Source organism: Sciurus carolinensis, chromosome 9 (genome assembly GCF_902686445.1).
Source record: "Sciurus carolinensis chromosome 9, mSciCar1.2, whole genome shotgun sequence".
NCBI lineage: Eukaryota > Metazoa > Chordata > Mammalia > Rodentia > Sciuridae > Sciurus > Sciurus carolinensis.
The window spans coordinates 5,059,370-5,080,054 of NC_062221.1; the positions used below are offsets into that span (position 1 = coordinate 5,059,370).

Genomic DNA, 20,685 nt, shown 5'->3' on the forward strand with positions numbered 1-20,685 from the left:
CCCCTGACTGTGACAACGAAACTTTTCGAAGCAGGAAGCAGCCAGGGCCCCTCCTATACGCGTCAGGCTGAGCCTAGGCCGCGTTGCCGCGGAGCGCCACGCGGTGCAGCTCTGCAGAGGCTGCTCCTCCGGGTCCGCCACCGTGCGCCGGGTTCTGATTGTGGTTGGGCAGCTCCCGCGCCTCCGGGCTAGAGGGGCTGAGGCGCCCGCGAGCAGGATCCTCCTCTAGGCGGAGGCGAGGGACGCGAGGGCCAGCGGACTCCTCCCCAGGGCGGTCTGGAGACCCGCTTCCTCGCGGCCGCTCGGTCGGCCCTGGCGGTGACTCCTCCCACCAGAGGGCGTGGCCCGATCTGGCCCCGCCCCAGCTCCGCCCCGCGGCCAGGCGGAAGCGAGCGAGGCGCGCGGCGGCGCTGCTCTCCCGTGGCGCTGGGCCCGCGCGCGGCTCTGGCTCTACACTCTCCGCCTCCAGGCCTCGCGCTCGGCCTCGTTCCGCGGCGTCCGCTCCTCCAGCAGCTCACACCGCCGCGGCCCCGATGGCTCTGTGCAACGGAGACTCCAAGGTCAGCCTCGGGCGCGCTGGTCGCTTCCCGCCCGCTGCGGCGCGGGGCCCGACCCGGGGCCTCGGCGGACTCCCTCCTCCCGCACCCGGGCCCGGCGCCCGGCAGCCCCCCGGCCGCCCCGCTCGCCCGCCGCGTGCCTGCGCCAGGAGCGGCGGCGCTTTGTTGGTTCCGCCTGCGCGTCGGGGCGGCGAGTTCCCGCCTGGAGGCGCGGGGGCCGGCTGAGGCCCGCGGAGACCGGCCGAGGCCCTCGGAGGCCGGGCCCTGGCGGGGTCGCGGCAGCAGGCGGGCCTCGCGCCTGGCACTGCCCGCCGCCCCCGGCCGCCCCGCCCCTCCGGGCCGGCCGCGGCCGGCAGGTGAGCCGGGGCCGTCCCGTCCGCGCGCCCGCTCGGGAACCGGCCTCCTGCCCCGCGGGCCGCCGCCTCGCCCGGCCGGGGAGCCCTCCCGCGGGGTCGCCGCGGGTCCGAGGGCGCCGCACCTGAGCCAGGTGTGCTGCCGCCGCCGCCGTGGCCGGCCTTCGGGAGCACGTGGCGGGATGTCGTTGGAGGGCGGGGAGGTGGCCTCGCGTGGGGACGAGTCGTGCTGCAGTGCCTGTCCCGGCGGCGCGACCTGCGGGGCGGTTCGCGGGGGTCGCGCTGCACCTGGTGACACCTGCGAGCCACGAGGCAGGGAGACTGAGGCGGGCTCGGACCTCGCAGCCGCGCGGACCGGTCGCAGACCCTGCAACTCGCCGTCGTTATGCGGGGAGGCGATCAGCTCTTGGCAGTAGAAGGACCCAGACCTGGTCTCCGGGCTTCGGAGTTACATAGTGCGTCCAGAAGATGTTCTCGCAAAATTCAGTGGACGTTAGGAGGTTGGCGATTCGTTTCCAAATTATTTTTTTATTTGTCTCAGACGGACATTGAGATAGCGTCCCCCCCGCTTGCGTTTACTTGACTCGGAATTTGTAAGAAAATCTTGATCCGTTTGATAGGTGTGAGCCCAAGGTGAACCAAGTTTTATTTAAAGGCCCTTTATACCTTTATGGTGGAAATGAAGCATTTTACAAAAGTATTTCAACGATTAGGTGTGGATCAAATTGGAAGCATTTTCAAGAGGAGCTGTTGGGGAACTATCGTATTTAATCATATCTATGATTTTTATGTACCCCCAAGGGCGGGAAAATGCCCGACAAACCAGCAATCTAAATACTTAAAGATATGTTAAATATAGGGAAATATGCACAGTGTAAATAATTGAAGTAAGATTTTCTAAGAGGCTCACCTGGAAGTCTGAGTAGTAGTCCCTTTTCCGTAGTCCACACTGAACCACTTTCCCATGGGAGTAAAGTACCAGTGGTCTAGACTGGCTCAAGGTACTGTTAATTGTGCTTCTGTACGTTGTGTGTACATTCTAGTTCATAAATTAAAATTTGGGAAAGGGCCAGCTTTGATTCCTATTTCTGGTACATTTATCAGGGTTTTCTAAAATGGCATTTTTGTACAGTAGAAACTAGGAGTGACCTAAATGCTGTAAAAGAATTGGGATATTTTCTTTGATCTCATACACAGTATTTTAGAGCTGGGAAGACCTGTATGTCATAGCTGGGATTAGAATCTAGCTTTTTTTTTTTTTCCTTCCGGGCTACTTGGTTAACCATCCAAGGTGGACTAGTATTTTTTAGTTAAGGAATTGATGTAATATTAAGTTAAAGGTCTCATTTCATATCAACACAAGCATAAAGAGTCAGCTTTTCTTGAAATACTTTTTCCAACTATGGCAAGGTTCTGTGTGACATAATTCCAGTTTTATTGAGAAGGCAGTGTTATCAGTGGGCTGTTTGTGTGATTTGTCTAGTTTACTGCTGTTTGTTCCCTTGTCTAAGCCGAAGCCTCTTGGTTGGAGTAGGATGGTACTTTCCCTAGATGTTATTTGGCAAGGTGTATCATGCTTGAATTAAAGGTGTTATCTACTGATGGTGTGTAATATAGACTCTTGAATGGTATTGAACAGTTTTAATTTCTTTTTCTTTTCTTTTTTCTTTTTTTTTTTTTTTTCTTTTTTCAGTGCTGGGTAATGAACCTAGGACCTTGTGCATGCTAGGCAAGCACTCTACCACTGAGCTATATGCCCAGCCCTAATGATGTTAATTTTAAAATTGAAACTTCCAACACTAAGGTTTTTAATTTAATGGAATTATAACTTGGAATATTTATCTGGGATGCATGGGAATTAAATAATTATCACCTTTTATAACTGTTTTGTGAACAAAATTCAAAGATGAATTTTTTTCCCTTCATATTTTGTTCTGTAATTATATTGCAAATGGAATGGTTTTTCTTGTAGTATGTTTTTAAATTTGAAAGGTTCTGAAATTTCTCCAGGAACCTCAGATGACTTTACCTTTAGAATAGGCCAACTTTTCTCTTGGAAAAATAATTGTCTTTTTAAGAAAATTGTGTGTGTGCATGTGTGTGTGTGGTACTGGGATTGAACAAGAAGGTATGTGTGTAGTCAGGTGCTTTACCAGTGAGTTAAATCTCCAACCCAAGAACTGTGCCCTTTATTTTTACTTTTATTTATTTTTTGGTACTGGGGATTGAACTTGGATGCTTTACCACTGAGCTGCATCCCCAGCTCTCTTTATTTTTTATATTGAGACGAGGTTTCATTAAGTTGCTTAGGGCCTTGCCAAGTTGCTGAGGCTAGCTTTGAACTTGCGATCCTCCTGCCTTAGCCTTCCAAGTTGCTGGGATTACTAGCATCTGCCACAGCTCCTGGCGTGTTTTTTAAATACAGACTTATCCTATACTTGTTCACATGTATCTTATACTTATTTTTAAGATTACTTACTGAAGTATAATCCAGAGGATACTGTTTGAAGTAAGGAATGATTATTTGCTGTGCAAAATATAAACTCTTCTTGTTATGGTACTTTGTTTTTATGCCTCTGTCTAAACTGTGTAGATGCTTAACATGAGCGAAGCCCTCGGGGTTAATATATAATTCTGAAGCACTTTGTGAATCAAGGAAGGAATTGTTTCGTAGAGTTTTAAATCTTGCATATATGTAATGCCAATTTAGGTAGAATATTATTTTTTTCCATGCTTAGTGTGGAATAAAGACATTTTTGTATTTGTTCAAAAAAGTCACAGTGGTTTGAAAAATGCTTTGCTCTAGTAATACCTCGACAGTTGGTTTTCTTGTTGCTGGATCCTTGCCACGGCTTCAGGTTCATGGTTTTGAGAACCCACGAGATACTTTTATGTTAAGTCTTTATACTGGAGATTCTCATTATAATGTTCTAGGAAGGAAGTGTTTGGTTGTAGCAGCATGACCAACCATAAGTGCCTAATGGAGTGCCTAAACGGAGACATGTGAGCATAAAAGGAAGTCTGAAAAATAATAAATATTACTTCAAAATAAAATGTTACCAAACAAATAATTGTGGATTTACACAATTCAGTAAATAAGTAAATGGCAGAACACCTGTAGCAAGAGTGTTTGGTTTACCCTACACACCACGCTCAGGAGCGTTCATCATCTTTCCTGTGTATCTCAGATGACTGACCTTGTCTGCTCCACCCAGCTCATGATGACAGCCTAGAGGGTTTGTGTATCTTGCAAACTGCAGAATGTCTGGGGCACAACTGGTACGTGGACCAAGTCTGGTGGGCACTGCAACTTCTTTTGTGTATCCATTGTCACCTGAGACTGCATAGCTAGCACCCCTGGTGTGGTGCCAGTTTCCAAGTGTGCTGAATTGTATCCAGAAAGAGACTTGTTCTCTGTGTTTGGCTCTCAGAGCCTGAAGAAGTTGAGAGAACTCTGCAGCCCACAGGGTACTAGCCAAGGCAGTGGCAGAGGTGGAAATGTAGAGCGAAAGTCTAATAAACTCATCCCCTCCTGCCTTAATGTAATTTTGCATGATAATTTTTTTTTTTTTTTTTTTTTTTTTTTGCGATGCTGGGGATCGAACCCAGGGCCTTGTGCTTGCAAGGCAAGCACTCTACTGACTGAGCTATCTCCCCAGCCCTGATAATATGTTGTTAAATGAAAGATCTGAGACCAAAGTTGGGCGATACACTGGAACAGTAATGAAAATTAGGACAGTCCTGACCAACTGGTCTGTGTAGTCCATTCACCCTTGGACCCTTTGCTGTTCTGAGTTTGGCTCTGATTTTTAGTGATGTGTATTTACAGTTGGGCGAAAATTCAAGCCTAATGTATATACATTAAGATTTTTTTGAGCTAATAATTGTGCTAATAACAAGGCTATTATAAAATCTTGAAATTGTCATGTTACCCATTTTAAAAATTAATTTTTATTGGTGCATTACACACAATAGTGGGATTCATTATGACTTCACACTTGCATATATTTGATCAATTTTATCCCCCAGCACCTCCCTTTGCCTTGCCTCCTTTCTGTTTTCATGAGAGTCTTCTCTCCTTGTATATATTTTGTTCTCTAGCTTCCTTCCATGTTTGAGAGAAAACATACAATTCTTAACTTTGAGTTAGGCCTGTTTTGCTTAATATAATGCTCTCAAGTTCTGTCCATTTTCCTGCAAATGCCATAATTTCATTTCTTTTTGGCTGAATAAAACTCCCTTGTGTGCATTTCCTTCTTGTCCTTTATCCATTCATCTGTGGACAGACACCTAGGCTGGTTCCATAACTTGGCTGTTGTGGATTGTGCTGCTGTAAACATGGTGTGCATGTATCATTATAGTATGCTGCCTTTAAAATTTTTTTTTAAAAAATAATAAATGGAATTTTTGTCTGTGTGTGTGTGTGTGTGTGTGTGTGTGTGTGAGATATGGGGGTTGTACCCAGTGTGTGTGTGTGTGTGTGTGTGATATGGGGGTTGTACCCAGAGTCACTCTTCCACTCAGTTACATCCTCAACCCTTTTTATTTTGAGACTCGGTCTTTCTAAATTGCCCAGGCTTGCCTCAGATTTGGAATCTTCCTGACTCAGCTTCCTGAGTAGGTGGGATTGGAGGTGTGTGCCACTGCACTCTTGCTTGCTTTTCATTCTTTTTGATAAACAATGAGGAGTGGCAGGGCTGGGTCATCTGGTGGTTCCATTCCTAGTCTCTTGAGGAACCCCATGCTGATGTCCTAGTGGTTGTACTAATTCACAGTCCCACTTGCAGTGTGTAAGTGTGCCTTTCTCCCTTCATCTTCACCGGCAGTTATTTGTATTCTGGATTTTTGCCATTTTGACTGAAGTGAGTTGAAATCTCAGTGTAGTTTTGATTTGCATTTCCCTGATTGCTAAAGATTAACATTTAAAATATTGAACATTTCTCAAATATTTGTGTTTTTTTTTTTTTTTTTTTGAGAAGAGTCTCTTTGGTTCATTTGTCCGTATGTTGATTTTTTTTTTTTTTTTTTTTTTGTGATAAATTTTTTGAGCTTATATATTCTGGACATTAATCCTTTGAAGAGTGGCAAAGATTTCCTCCCATTCTGTAGGCTCTTCTCATTCTTTGTTTCCTTGCCGTGCAGAAGCTTTTTAATTTGATGATGCCATCTCTTTATTAATTCTTAATATTATTTCTTAAGCTTTAAGAGAACTGTTGAGGGCTTCATTACCTAGCTCATATGTTGGCGTGTTGACCTTATGTTTTCTACTAGCAGTTGCAAAATTTCTGGTTTAATTAATTCCTGGGTCATTGATGGACTTTGATTTGATTTTTGTGCAGGATGAGAGATAGGGCTCTAGTCTTTCTTTTCTTTTTTTTTTCCTGTGGTGCTGGAGATTGAACCCAGGACCTTGTGCATGCCAGGCAAGTTCTCTATCAACTGAGCTACATTCCAGCCCACCTAGTCTCTTTCTTCTACATATGGATAATCAATTTTCCCAGCACCGTTTGTTAGAAAGGCTGTTTTTTCTCTAGAAAAACAGAGTGTGTTTGGGGCACCTTTGCAAGCATCTGATGATTGGTTTATTTATTTGTTTTTTTTGCAAGCAAGTTAATGTTTGCTTTTCTTTTTCTTTCTTTTGGTACTGGGATTGAACCAGGGTCCCTTTACCACTGCTCTACATCGCAGCCTTCCCTACCTTTTTTCCCCTTGTTTTGCTCTAGCTTCCCCACCTGACAGAAAACGTATGACCTTTTATTTCCCAGTCTGGCTTATTTCACTTAGCATGGTGTTCTCTATTTCCTTTCATTTACTGGCAAATACCATAATTTCATTCTTTATGATGACCTAAAACTCCATTGTGTATTTATACCACAGTTTCTTAATTCGTTCATCTATTGATGGGCATCTGGGCTGATTCTATAATTCAGCTATTGTGAATCTCACTGTTATAAACATTGATGTTCTGGGCAGTTGTGGTGGTCCACATCTGTAATCCCAGAGACTTGGGAGGGTAGGGTGGGAGGATTGCAAGTTTGAGCCCAGCAATTTAGTGGGTCCCTGTCTCAAAATGAAAAATAGAAAGGGCTGGGGATAATGCCAAAACAAACAAAAATTGATGTTCCTATATCACTATAGTATGGCAATTTTAGTTCTTTCGGAGGAGTTGGATAGCTGGATCACATCATGGTGATTCCATTCTTAGTCTTTTTTTTTTTTTTTTTTTTGGTTCTAGGGGCACTTAACCACTGAGCCACATCCCCATCCCTTTTACATATTTTATTTAGAGACCTCTAAATAAAACTAGGACCTCCCTAAGTTGCTGAGACTGGCTTTGAATTTGTAATCCTGCCTCAGCCTCCCAAGCCACTGGGATTACAGGAGTGTGCTACCATGTCCGGCTCCATTCTTAGTGGTTTGTAGAAGCTCCCTATTGCTTTCCAGACTGGTTGTACTAATTTGTAGTTCCACCAACATTGTATGAGTGTACCTTTTCTCCCTTATCCTTGCCAGCATTTTTTTATTTGTATTCTTCATAATTGCCATTCTGACTGGAGTGAGATGAAATTTCCATGTAATTTTGATTTGCATTTCCCTTGTTGCTAGAGATGTTGAACTTTTTTTACATATACTTGTTGGCCATTGTATTTCTTCTTTTGAGAAATGTTTGCTTAGGTCTTTTGTCCAATTATTGATTGGGTTATTTATTAATTTTGGTGTTAAGATTTTTGGGTTCTTTATATATTCTGGATATTAATCCCCTCTCATAGGAGTAGCTGGCAATGATTTTCTCCCATTCTGTAGGTTTTCTCTTCATGTACTTGTTTCCTTTTCTGTGCAGAAGCTTTTTAATTTGATGCTGTCCCACTTACTGATTCTTGATTTTATTTCTTGAGTTTAAGGGATCTTATTAAGGAAATCAGTAGTCACTACTTCTACCAGTATATTGTTGTGTTCACTCTGTTTTCTTCTAGAAGTTGCAGTTTCTGGTCTAATTCCTAGGTCTTTGATGCACTATGAGATGACTTTTGTGTAGGGTGCTAGTTTCCTTCTTCCACATATGGATATCTAGTTTTTTTAGCACCATTTGTTAAAAAGACTGTCTTTTCTCCAACACGTTTTTGGCACCTTTGTTGAGCATCAGATGACTATCTGTGAGCTTGTCGCCGTGTCTTCTGTTCTCTTCCACTGGTCGTCATGTCCGGTTTGACGCTAGTAACATGGATATGTATTAAAGTCTTCCCTTTAAAAGAAGTGGTTTGAATTGACGACTCAGTGTCCTGAGATAATGGTTCTCCTTTCTGCGTGTTTTTGGAACTGACGGTGATCCTGTTTTTTATTTGTATTTTTAAGTAGCTGTATTCTCATAATTAAGCTGTTTGTGTTAATGTTTGCAGCTGGAGAATGCTGGAGGAGACCTTAAGGATGGCTGCCACCACTATGAAGGCGCTGTTGTCATCCTGGATGCTGGTGCTCAGTATGGGAAGGTCATAGACCGAAGAGTGAGGGAACTCTTCGTGCAGTCTGAAATATTCCCCTTGGAAACACCAGCATTTGCCATAAAGGAACAAGGATTCCGGTAGACTTTTCATTGATGTTTTTAAGAGGAGATCAGATTTACAGCGGGCAATATTTTGTTACTTATTAGTTTGCTTGGGCACTGAATTTTTTTTTAATGAAAACCATGAAGATCAGTTTTACAAGAAGTTTCCCATGACTTTGATTTGGGGTAAAAGCCAGGAAAAAAATTGAAAGCTTTGTCTGATATAAGGGCTGATTCCCACAGCTTGTGCCTGTGCTCAAGCAGCGCTGGCTCCCTCCAACCTGGTGTCTCCTCAGCAGTCACTCTGCTGAGGGCCGTGCTTTCCTCACGACTTGCTCTCCTCTCTTGGCTGTCTTCCAGAAGCAGGCAACTGCAGTTCTTACCAGAACTGTCCTTCAGCTCAGTATCGGAGGTGCTGTGCTTCTCCCTAGATGTGTTTTATTTTCCTTAAAAACTTAATTTTTTCAAGTGAAAAAATGGTTAAAAGAATTTTTGAAGACCTCACAGATACGTATACACTATCCTGTGAGATTTTTGGTTTCTGAAGTAGAATGAATTGGAAATCAAAAAGGCAGACTGAAACTTAACCTTGTTCTAGTCTTAGGATACAGATTAAAGACAGCTCTCTGAAATGGTAGGGCTGTAGAGTAAGAAGGAATCTTTGAGTTCATCCAACTCTGCTGTCTTTGATTTATCAGTAAGAAATCGAACCATTCTCTGTCATACCCAAGCTTCATTGAAACACCCATTGAAAACATTGAAGCTTGCTTGAAACACACAGAAAAACACCCCGTTAAATTAACCCCACTGAAGGTTTTAAAATGCAGAGACCCAGGTGCTTGACCACTGGACGCTAAGCAGGCTTCCTAGCAGGTGCCAGGTGCAGCTGCCTGCTGCTCTCCGCAGTAGGAGAGGAGCTACAGCACCGGGCTTTCTCGTGACTGCCAGCCGTCCTGCTGGCAGGCTCTCTGACCACCTTTCTACACTAAGTGCTACTTTTGTACCACGAAGACATCCGAACATGCTTATGTGAAGAACCTTGGTCTGCCTGATGTATAGCATCGATATTCGGAATGACTTGTGGCTTGTTGGGCCTTATTATTGCAAATTAGTTTCAAAATAGACTAGGAATTGAGGACTCAGAAAGGTAAATTAACTCTTCTCAAGATTTATTGAGATAAAGACTTTTCATAATTGGTTTAAGCACTGCTTGAGTTTTATCCTGGATTAGGCTATCATATATTTTTAATAGTACTAACTCTGAGTTGTTCAGTAGGTTAAAGAAGGATCACAGGCGGTCCCACGGTGGTTATCCTTTACAAAACTAAACATACTGATCATCTAGAAGTCTTGATTATTGAAGGTTAAAGGCGTTTTATAGAATTTAACTTTTATATTTTTAAGGATCTAGGTTATGGTCCACCTTCAGGGCTACTCCCACACCCCTTCTCTTTTGCCCTCTGAGTAGGTTGTTTTCCATCTCTCTTGCAGGAAACATTGAATACCATATCTCATCTTACCTACAGAGTTCAGAGGGTGCTTTTGAACTCAAAAAGATTATTGTTTATATATATATATATATATATATATATATATATATTTTTTTTTTTTTTTTTTTTTTTTTTGTATGCCCTCACTTGCTGAATTGCTTTTTTATGTTTGACTTTTTTGTTTTGAATTATTAGAAGCCTAGCAGTACATTTGATGTCTTAATGCACTAGCAGCCTCTATCTAAAGAGTAAATTTTAACCCAGGTTTATTTTAAGTAGATTTTTGATTAGATCTTGCTATTCATCTTACTTTGAGATTAGATTAATTAGAATTAGATTTGTCTGTTGAGTACCTTCCATTGCACACAGGGTGTGTGTGTGCCTTGGTTGTGAGTCACCATGTGTGACTGAAGCGCACATGCAGTCTGAAGGTGCAAAGCCACTATGACTACAGCTCTTCATAGCCTGTAGAGTGGGGCCTGGTGTTGTCAGATTTTTTTTCCCTAAAGGAAATAAAGAAATAGGAATGTACATATGATATTCCTATTATTAAAATGATTTAATTTCTTTGAGTGAATGTCGAGGGCCAAATAAGATCAGTGTCCAAATGAGGAACATAGGCCTGAATTTGTACCTCTTCTTTATTCATGAAGTTCCTCAGGTAAGTAAACCCAGAGGATTCTCTGCAAGTTGTAATGTAGCCAAATGACAGTACTGGCCTGAATTCTGAGAGCCACCAGACAAAACTGATCTTGGCTCCCTCTCCTGGATCTCAGGGGAAATTGCTGAGGATATTAACTTGTTAAAGAGTAGACTTTTTAAGAGAGTGTTCACTGACTCTTCCTTAAATCTGCAGTGCCATTATCATCTCTGGAGGACCTAATTCTGTGTATGCAGAAGATGCTCCCTGGTTTGACCCAGCAATATTCACCATTGGCAAGCCTGTTCTTGGAATTTGCTATGGCATGCAGGTACATCTGTAAATTTGCTTTGAATAGTCCATGTTTATCTTATTCTTTTCATGACTTATATTTCTCTCTCTAAGATATGTAGTTGGGTATGCATGTAACTGCTCTCTGTGAATTGCTATACTAGTGGACAGAATGGACCTGATAGGAAATCAGTTTACCGAAGAGTAACCACTTTACTTGTAACAGCACTATTCAGTTTTTAAATGAATCTGTGCCACATTCTTGCCAGCATTTGGTGGTGTATGTGTTCTAGCCTTTATAGCTTGCTCTGAATTTATACAGTTATATGTTTACCTGATAAGTTCAATGTCATTGGTTAGGGTGTTAGAAAGATAAAAATGAGCCAGTAACATGCTGAATTCTCACTGATCAGAGATAATTTTGTTCAATAAGATCTGTTTAGGACTGTGGCAGTAGCTCAGTGGTAGAGCACTTGCCTCACATGTGTGAGGCACTGGGTTTGATCCTAGGCACCACGTAACAATAAATACATAAAAAAAAATCTATTTATGAGGGGATAGGAATATAAATTGCTAAGTTTAAGAAAAGTTATCACTGATGGTTATAACAAATTATTATCTAGTAAAGAGATAACTTTTAATAATGCATCTTATTTGACAAGATCATCTTAAAATTGAGTTAGCAAGGAAACTAGTTCCTCAGTTTTTTTATTATCAGTTGACATGTTACAGTGTTTTGCCTTTTCTAAAGTCAGAAGCAAGACATTTTATTTTTTAAAGTCAGGATTTTCTGTTATGCTAAAAATACCAAGTAAGTATAGATAGCTACAGATTGACTTGTTTTCTTTGTGATTGTCTTGGCTTCTTTTCCCTTTTGTCCACTTTTTGATTTTAGAATGTAATGAAATAAAAGACAGGCCTGGTCAGAGCAGAAGTGGAGTTGATCTGTGAGACCCTAAATTGACAAAAATGAAATTGCTGTTAAAGTACCAAGGTTTTAATTTTCTCTTGATATTCTGATCATCCCTGATTGACTTGAGAATTACCTGTTAATTTTCAGATTCTTGCATGTGTGACCTAATAATAATAACATTGTATTCATTTCTCCCAATGATTCAGTTAAGTCCTTGGATTAAGGATAATTTGAAACTTCAGTAAGTGGGCAAAATAGAGGAAGTTGTTCTTTTTGTTTTTAAACAAACAGTGTCACTATTGTGCTTTAACATGAATATTGCATAAAGGGAAATTGTTTAAAAAGCACAAAGTGAATAGATCCATGTCTTTTCTTTGAACTGACTCTGGAGCTTTCAGTGAAAGGAGGAAAAATATTAATCAGTGTTTATTTAAGAAGGTTGACTATTTTTATTAAACCCAGGGGCACTTAATCCCTGAGCCACATCCCCAGCTCTTTTTATCTTTTATTTTGAGACAGAATCTCCCTAAGTTGCTGAGACTGACTTTGAACTTTCGATCCTCCTGCCTCAACCTCCCTAGCTGCAGGGATTACAGGCTTGTGCACCATGCCCAGCCTGTAAGCGGAAATAACCTCAAATGGGAGCAGACCTCAGATCAGCAAGCTGTCTTTATCAAGCAGCCGTGGAGTGGTGCACTTTCAGGGGAGAAAATGGTGACAGGTTACAAAAGGGCTCTGTTTTTTATAGAGCTTAATGAGAGTTAATCATAACAGAACGTTCAGTGTGACTTAATCATTAGAGACTTGGGACATGCTGGCTGGGCAGTCAGGAAATTAGTTGTGCAGATTAAAAATCTAACTCAGGAAAACAGTTATAAAAGCTTGAAACTCATTGTTACTGGGATAAAAATACAGAGCCTAGATCCCATTTGTTTGCCTTCCCCTCCAGGACTCATTGCCACTGGGAAGAGTTGAAAGTCCTGGGCCCACAGCCTAATGTTTACCTTCTCTCTCCTGGGACTCATTGTCCTCCCTGGGGGCTATCATTCCCCTTTTTTTGGGAGGGTGTTATTTTCCATATCCTTCACAGCCTCTTATTCCCTGTTCTGGACACAAGAGCAGAATATTAGAAAGAAGTTGGCCAATAGAATGGCTATACTGGGTTTGGTTTCTTTAAATTATTTGTTATGGTTTTCCCCTTTGATTTAGAGAAAACACTGGTCACTAAATATATGTACAATACAAAATCTACAGCATTTTCTTCTAGTCAATTAGCATATCCTAGTAAAAGGCTGTTACCTTCCTCCTTGATTTTTTTTTTTTTGGTGGTGGTACACGGGAATCAATCTAGGGGTGCTTTACCACTGAGCTACGTGCCCAGCAGGGTTTTCATTGTTGTTATGCTGAGATAAATCTCCCTAGGTTGCCTTGAGCTTGCCATCCTCCTGCCTCAGTTCCCACAGGCCACTATGTACCCACTATTTTTTTCCCTTTTGATATTCTCTGAAAAGTCCATCTGTAGTCTTAGAAGAGCCTACATCCTAATTAAGTTGAATATTGGAAATTGACTGTTTTCTTTCTGTAATATGCCTTTGTCCCAGCTTGATGTTTTGATCTCCCATCCTGAGTGGTCAGCTTTAACCATGTAGTACTAATAATTAATAATTAAGTGAAATGGCTGCTGGAATGTTGGGGGGTTACAACATTCCACAAGGCCTTTTTTAAGATCTGCTTGTCATGAAATCTGTCTAGACAATGATCCCTTAATGTAAGAGACAGTGGCTTCATACTTCCCCATTATGTCAGTTTTCTGTATAATTACAAGACCAGATTTTTCTGTCATTGATTAGCTAGAGCCAGGCCTGCTGATGTAAAATGTATTGTCTTTATGATCATCTGCACTTTGCATAGTACGATAGTCTGATGTTGGTCTTTTGGGTAGAAATTTAAAATAGCTGTATGTACTATTACAAACCCTGGACTTTGTAGAAATCTTTGAGACTCTTAAATTATGTAGAGTTCCAACAGTCTTGGTTTTTGTGATTTTTCAATTATCTTCTAATTACAGTTGCAAATTATGGGAGGCAGAAGTACAGTGAGGTTCCTTGAGGCTAAAGAAGAAAGTATTCATTTCCATTTAGCAAAGTTAAATGACAGCTCTGGGCCATGTACATTAATAGGCCCCTGGGGCTGAGAAGAGACCTGAAGATCATTTTACTAGTTTCTGTGGATTAGAGAATGAGGGGAGATAAGAAGTGAAACCAAAGATAAGTCAGCTTTTTGTTATTCTGACTGGAGGACGTGACAAGAACAACTTAGAGGAGGAAAAGTTTATTTTGACTCTTGGTTTCAGAGGTTCAGTCCAGGGTCAGTCAGTTCCATTGCTCTGGGTCTTAGATGGGGCAGGACATCATGGCGAAAAGGTGTGATGGAGGAAAGGAGCTCAAGACATGGCACCCAGAAAGCAGAGAGAGCTCTCCATCTGCTCATCAGGGACAAAATAGAAACCCCAAAGGCACTACCAGTGTTCCCTAAATTGCATGTTAATCTGCTGTAGAAAGTTTTATGTCTGAGTTTTTAGTTCGAAAAATCCCAGGTTAGGCAAAGATGAGCATGTTTCTTTACTGCTAGACTTAACCCAAATCTTTAGTGTGACTCCCTAGAAGAGAATGTAGAGGTGGCGGCATTTGCTAAGGGTTTTGAAGAATATGCCTTTCTGAGTTTCAGGAAGGAACGTTTTCTTAGCCCTCCAACCGCTTCTCTGTTGGGGCCTGGTCAGCCTGCTTGCCTTTCCTACCTTGCAGGGTAGATCTCTGTGGCTCATGGCAGGCCACCATCTTAAGCTTCTGTTGTGCAGCAAGCAAACTGAGTTGAAGTGGTTCTGGCAGTGCAGACTTGAGGCTTACAACCATCTTGTGTGTGTTTAATGTGGATGGAGGGTTTGGGTTATGTGGGAAGATAAGTAAGAATGCTCGCCATGGTGGTGCACACCTGTAATTCCAGCAGCTTGGGAGGGTGAGGCAGGAGGATCCCAAGTTCAAGGCCAGCCTCAGCAATTTAGCGAGACCCTAAGCCATTTAGTGAGACCCTGTCTCAAAGTAAAAAGGACCGAGGATGTGGCTCAGTAGTTAAGCACCCCTGGGTTAAATCCTCGATACCAAGAAAATAAAAGGTGAACATAAGGAAGGGTGGAATGAAGAGAGCATTTGAAATAAGAGTCTATAGGCGAATGGGATTTGAACAGATGACTGATTGAAAGGCCGGATTTTCTTGCTGACCCCATCTGCAGCACAGTTCCTGCAGGCTTTCAGGCTGTTCCTTTGGGGCCAAAGAATTAAAAGCTTGGAGGAATTTACACTTGTCTAAATTCCTGACTTAGTACCACAGTTCTTTTTGTCTTCTTTGGCTTTTCTTCTAAGCTCAAAGTCACTTTTTAAATTAAACTGATGTAAGTACTAAAGAAATTTCTATTTTTAAAAGATGAATTAATTATACCAAATAGAAAATCTTCCAGTGTTTAACAGAAATTAACCTCAGGTCAAATTTCTAATCCAATTTTGTGTTATAATCATGCTTCTTAATGACTATAATTATATGTAATAATACCAAGTTATCTACATTTATCAAACTCCCTATGTTTTGGGATACAAATATAACAGGGATCCCGAGAAAAGAATGTAAATGATTAAATCAACATAACAATGGGTGTTTTTCTTTTCATATTAAGGTTAATTCATTTTCTCTTTGAACAGATGATGAATAAGGTATTTGGAGGTACTGTGCACAAAAAAAGTGTCAGAGAAGATGGCGTCTTCAACATCAGTGTGGATAACACATGTTCATTATTCAGGTATCATATTTTTAGATGAATAAGAACAGTTTTAGATTAACTAAAACGTTGGTACTGTTGTTTTTTAAAATCAAAGACTGTGTGATTCACACCGTGAGGACCCCAGTGTGCTTGCTGTGTGTGTCCTCGAGGTGCCTGTCAAGGCAGCACAGGCTGGCCGGAGGCCGTCAACAGTGAGGAGGGCATTCGGGAAGGGCCCCAAGGCTCCTGTGCGGTCAGCGCCTTGTCTTGTGGTGCCCGCGTTTGTAGATCTTACATGTGGTGTGCCACACGTGGCAAGGGGTCAGAGCCGGAACTGCCCTGTGTCTACTGGACGCAGGCGCTCCTGCTCCTGCACCCCTTTCTTTCTGGGTGCTTGGCAAGCCATTCATTTGTGGACTCATTACTAAATGTCTTTTATTTTCTTCCCCCTCACCTTTTCTGTGTGGAGGCAGAACTGTGGTCTGCTGTACAGTCTTCTTAATGCGATGAGTGAAATTGGCTTCATTGCTGATCTGACACTTGATGAACGATGGCTGCTGGTGCAGCTTGTTGGCGAGGGTGTGCTTGATGTGCAGTCTTGGGTTCAAGCCACAAAAAAGTGAACGAGCCGTTTATAAGTTTGCTCAAATTGATTGGCTTGACATTTCATTGTTTTTTAAAAGACCAGACACTTAAATTTTAGTCTCTCTCCTTTCCTTTTTGGATTTTCTGTGCTCTGTGCTGACCACAGAAGGTTTTATACATAAAGATCTCTTAATATTTAATGCTTTTCTGTCTTTCTAGTTCATGTGCTATTCCTTACCATTATTTAATACCAAGTCCTCATTCACATTTTCCTGTATCATAAGCAGTATCTTTTCATGGTTGGTCTAACTCAGAGTCCAGAGAAGGTCTGCACGTTATATGTGTGTAATGTTACCTAAGTCTCTTTTGGTCTGTAATAGCTCCTCCCCCTTAATTAAATGTCACTGATTTACTTGGCACTCAAGCTCCATGTTGCTGTGAGTTTGTTACTGTTTGTAGGACTTTTCAGTGAGTGGAGTGAGGCAGTGTGTTTAAGAAGGAGAAAATTGTTAGCATATATAATTTCCAGTTAAAATGAAAGATTATAGAGTTTTTATCTAACTCCTTCAATTTTTTTTTTTGTATCTCCTTACTCTTAAAGTGAACATTGCAACTACTAATTGCAATAGTTATTGTTTGTTTTAACTGACAATACTTGTATATTTGTATTGGCACAGCTGTAGGATATTAGTACTGTCATTCTTGGTATGACTACCATGACTGCTGAATAAAATGTGAAGGTCTTTGAAATGTTTCTCTTCTTAAGATAAACCCCATTTGTGTTGTAATGTTGAAATTATTATTTCATAGACTTAGAAATTAGTTTTTTGGTATGGTTATACTGCCAAATTCATATATTTGTTTTCAATTTTGTATGGATTTCCTCTTTTTTTTGAGATTTAATATCCTTTATTTGCCTATGTATAATAACATAAATTTGAATTCCAACTGTGTTGCACTGCTACATACTAACATCTGTTTTCTTGTACACATATGTCAAGCTTATATTTCTAAAGCAAAAGAGCCTGTTAATCACTTTTAATTGAGATTTGTAATGTTTTACTTTTTATGTTTAGGGGCCTTCAGAAGGAAGAAATTGTTCTACTTACTCATGGAGATAGTGTTGACAAAGTAGCTGATGGATTCAAGGTTGTGGCACGTTCTGGGAACATTGTAGCAGGTAGAAATTATAAATTTTGTAGATTTCTCTGAAATATCTGCAAAATGTGCATGTTTCTGTGTGTTATCCTCTTTGATTTTAAAGATATTTCAAATGTGATAAGATCAACTGTTAATTAGTGAAGGGAATTTAATATTAGAAGAATTATCCAGAAGTCACATATTGGCTTACTTTAAAATACTTGGACAAAATCTATCCCAATATAAGCTTTCAAACATAAATTACTGTACTTCATAACTCAGGAAAATTTTGAGAGCAGTTTCTCTTATTTCTATAGTTTTTGTTTTTAATGCCATTATTATATGTATGTCTTTGATTTTTGCAAAATACCAAAGCATTCAAGATGTTTTTCTCAACCAGAGTTGGCCAGTTATTACTTGTGTTTTGGCATGTCCATATAAGAATGGTTTTTTTGTATTAGTAATGGGCTTTAATAAAACATAGAAACCCCATGTGTCCCACAAATTCTAAAACTTTAATTCAGTGTATTGTCCTTTCTAGAAACTATTTTTGTTGTCAACTTTTTTTGAGGAAGAGGGATTTTGGCAGTTTGGGGTTTGGACTTGCTTACTTAAAAACTGTAATGTAGGACTGGGGTTGTGGCTCAGCACTTGCCTAGCATGTGTGAGGCACTGGGTTCAATTTTCAGCACCACATAATAAATAAATAAAATAAAGGTCCATCCACAACTAAAAAAAAAATTAAAAATATCAAAAATAAACTGTAATGTAAATAATCACTAATATCCCTGAAAATCAGTAAAAGAAAAAAATGGGTTTGTCACTAAAGCTCTTTATGTTTGCGTTGCCAAACCTGATCGGTAAGTTGAAAAAAGATTTGGCATGGATAAACTGAGTTGAGTAGTCTGTCTGCAGTTACTCAAAAAGCTAGTACTTTAGCAGAGGAGTGATGGGGAGTGTTGTTATCCTGAAAGACCTGTTCATGTAAGAGGTGTGCATTGGGGATGGGCTCAGTGTGCTTATTCATTTAACAAATCTGACTGCCTGTTTTGTGTCAGGCACTTTCTAGGTGTCAGGGATTAGGAATGAACAACATGGGCAGAAACTGGGGAGTGGGGATGGTAGATGACTCAAGTACAGACTATGTCAGATGTCAGTGGTGTTGACATTGAGAACGGTGGTGTGGAGCCGGAGTGACAGAATACGCAATTGGAATGCTGCTGATTTGTTTTGAGGTGCTAGGATGGAGCCTAGGGCCTCACACACTAGGCAAATGGCTCTGCCACTCAGTTACATCCCCACCTAGTTTTAAAATTTTATTTTGAGACAGGATCTTGCTACATTGCACAGGCTGGCCTCCAGCTTGCGATCCTTCTGCCACAGCCTCCTAAGTAGCTGGAATTCCAGGCATGCGCGTTTTATCTAGGATGTTCAGAGAAGGTATTCCTATAAGACGGAGTGGACCTGAAGAAGATAAATGCTGACTCCTCCTCATATTTGGTGAAGGAAAAAACAGTAGTAGAGAGACCCTGGGATGGGACCACATTTAAGACAACACAGAGCAGCTGGGTGCAATGGCACACACCTGTGATCCCAGTAGCTCAGGAGGCTAAGGCGGAAGGATCACAAGTTCAAAGCCAGCCTCAGCAAAAACGAGGCACTAAGCAACTCAGTGAGACCCTGTCTCTAAATAAAATACCAAATAGGGCTGGGGACATGACACAGTGGTTAGTGCCCCTTGAGTGCCCCTGAGTTTAAGCCCCAGCATGTCCCCCCCCCCCAAAAAAAAAAAAAAAAAAGACAACAATGACAATATAGAGCAGAGTGCAGGTAGAGGACGTGGCAGGAGATGGAGTTAGGTAGTTGTGGTCCACAGCACAGGACTTTTGGTCCATTGCAGTCTTCCACTTTATTCTTAGTTGGGGCTTTGAACAAAGGAGAGACTTGATCTAATTTCAGGGTTACAGTGCAGAGAGGAGAAGAGTGGGTCAAAGACTGACACCTGAATAGTGTCCCAGGGAGAAGCCCGGAGAGCGTCCTGAAATGCCGATTGTGAGATTCTTTTAGATAGGAGGTTGGTCATTGCACATGGTATGTGAAAGGCACGTGGGACCGAGAACTAAGCTGAGTCATGGCATTACATGTGCGTGCAGTTGCACTGGGGAGAAGGAGAAGGCGGTGAGACAACCTGAAGGCTGCTGCAGTGCCCTCAGCCTGTCCATTATCATATGAAGGGGAAGCCTTGAAGATTATGGCAGTGCCATCTTGTTTTATGCTTTGTCTTTCCATGTAACTAAAAAAATCCACTAAACTATAGTAGTTTAGACAGAGAGATTTTGGGGAATGAATTGTGGGTATTAGTTGAGTCTTTTCAACCTGAAAAGTTTTGTGATGATTTTCTCTATAAAGGTATAGCAAATGAGTCTAAGAAATTATACGGAGCACAGTTCCATCCTGAAGTTGGCCTTACAGAAAATGGGAAAGTAATACTGAAGAACTTCCTTTATGATATTGCTGGGTGCAGCGGGACCTTCACGGTGCAGAACAGAGAACGCGAGTGCATTCGGGAGATCAAGGAGCAGGTTGGCTCCTCCAAGGTCTTGGTGAGCAGCTTATCCTCTGGCAGGCTGTGTGGTCATGTCAGTAGTGTTGGAACCCAGAGCTGGGCTCCTGAACGCGGGGTGAGCTTTGGGCATTGTGTTGCTCCTGAGCTTTGATACAAACAGTCCTTTTAGGGATGACCTGACGAGGGTATGGTGTTTATTTATTTATTTATTTTTTATTTTTTAATTTATTTTTATTGTAAACAAATGGGATACATGTTGTTTCTCTGTACATGAAGTAAAGGCATACCATTTGTGTAATCATACATTTACATAGGGAAATGGTGTTTGATTCATTCTGTTATTTTTTCCTTCCCCCCCACCCCTCCCACCCCTCTTTTCCTTCTATACAATTCCTCCTTTCTCAATTCTTGCCCCCCTCCCACCCCCCATTATGTGTCATCATCTGCTTATCAACAAGATCATTCGTCCTTTGGATTTTTGAGATTGACTTATCTCACTTAACATGATATTCTCCAATTTCATCCATTTGCCTGCAAATGCCATAATTTTATCATTCTTTATGGCTGAGTAATATTCCATTGTACATATATACCACAGTTTCTTTATCCATTCATCAACTGAAGGGCATCTAGGTTGGTTCCACAATCTGGCTATTGTGAATTGAGCAGCTATGAACATTGATGTGGCTGTATCACTGTAGTATGCTGATTTTAAGTTCTTTGGGTATAGGCCAAGGAGTGGGATAACTGGGTCAAATGGTGTGTTTATTTTCTTTATGCTTATTTTGCTTGGTTT

General features: G+C 41.4%; 1 protein-coding gene across 1 annotated transcript in view; it reads left to right on the top strand.

Moving 5' to 3' along the window:
• Nucleotides 1–376: 376 nt before the first annotated feature.
• The window catches only part of Gmps (guanine monophosphate synthase), a 39,147-nt gene continuing 18,838 nt past the window's right edge, over nucleotides 377–20,685 (top strand). The window contains exons 1-6 of the mRNA XM_047564997.1: nucleotides 377–560; nucleotides 8,308–8,489; nucleotides 10,800–10,914; nucleotides 15,540–15,637; nucleotides 17,260–17,363; nucleotides 19,733–19,926. Of these exons, the coding sequence (XP_047420953.1) occupies nucleotides 534–560; nucleotides 8,308–8,489; nucleotides 10,800–10,914; nucleotides 15,540–15,637; nucleotides 17,260–17,363; nucleotides 19,733–19,926 (720 nt within the window). The 5' untranslated portion in view covers nucleotides 377–533. The remainder of the gene's footprint in view (nucleotides 561–8,307; nucleotides 8,490–10,799; nucleotides 10,915–15,539; nucleotides 15,638–17,259; nucleotides 17,364–19,732; nucleotides 19,927–20,685) is intronic.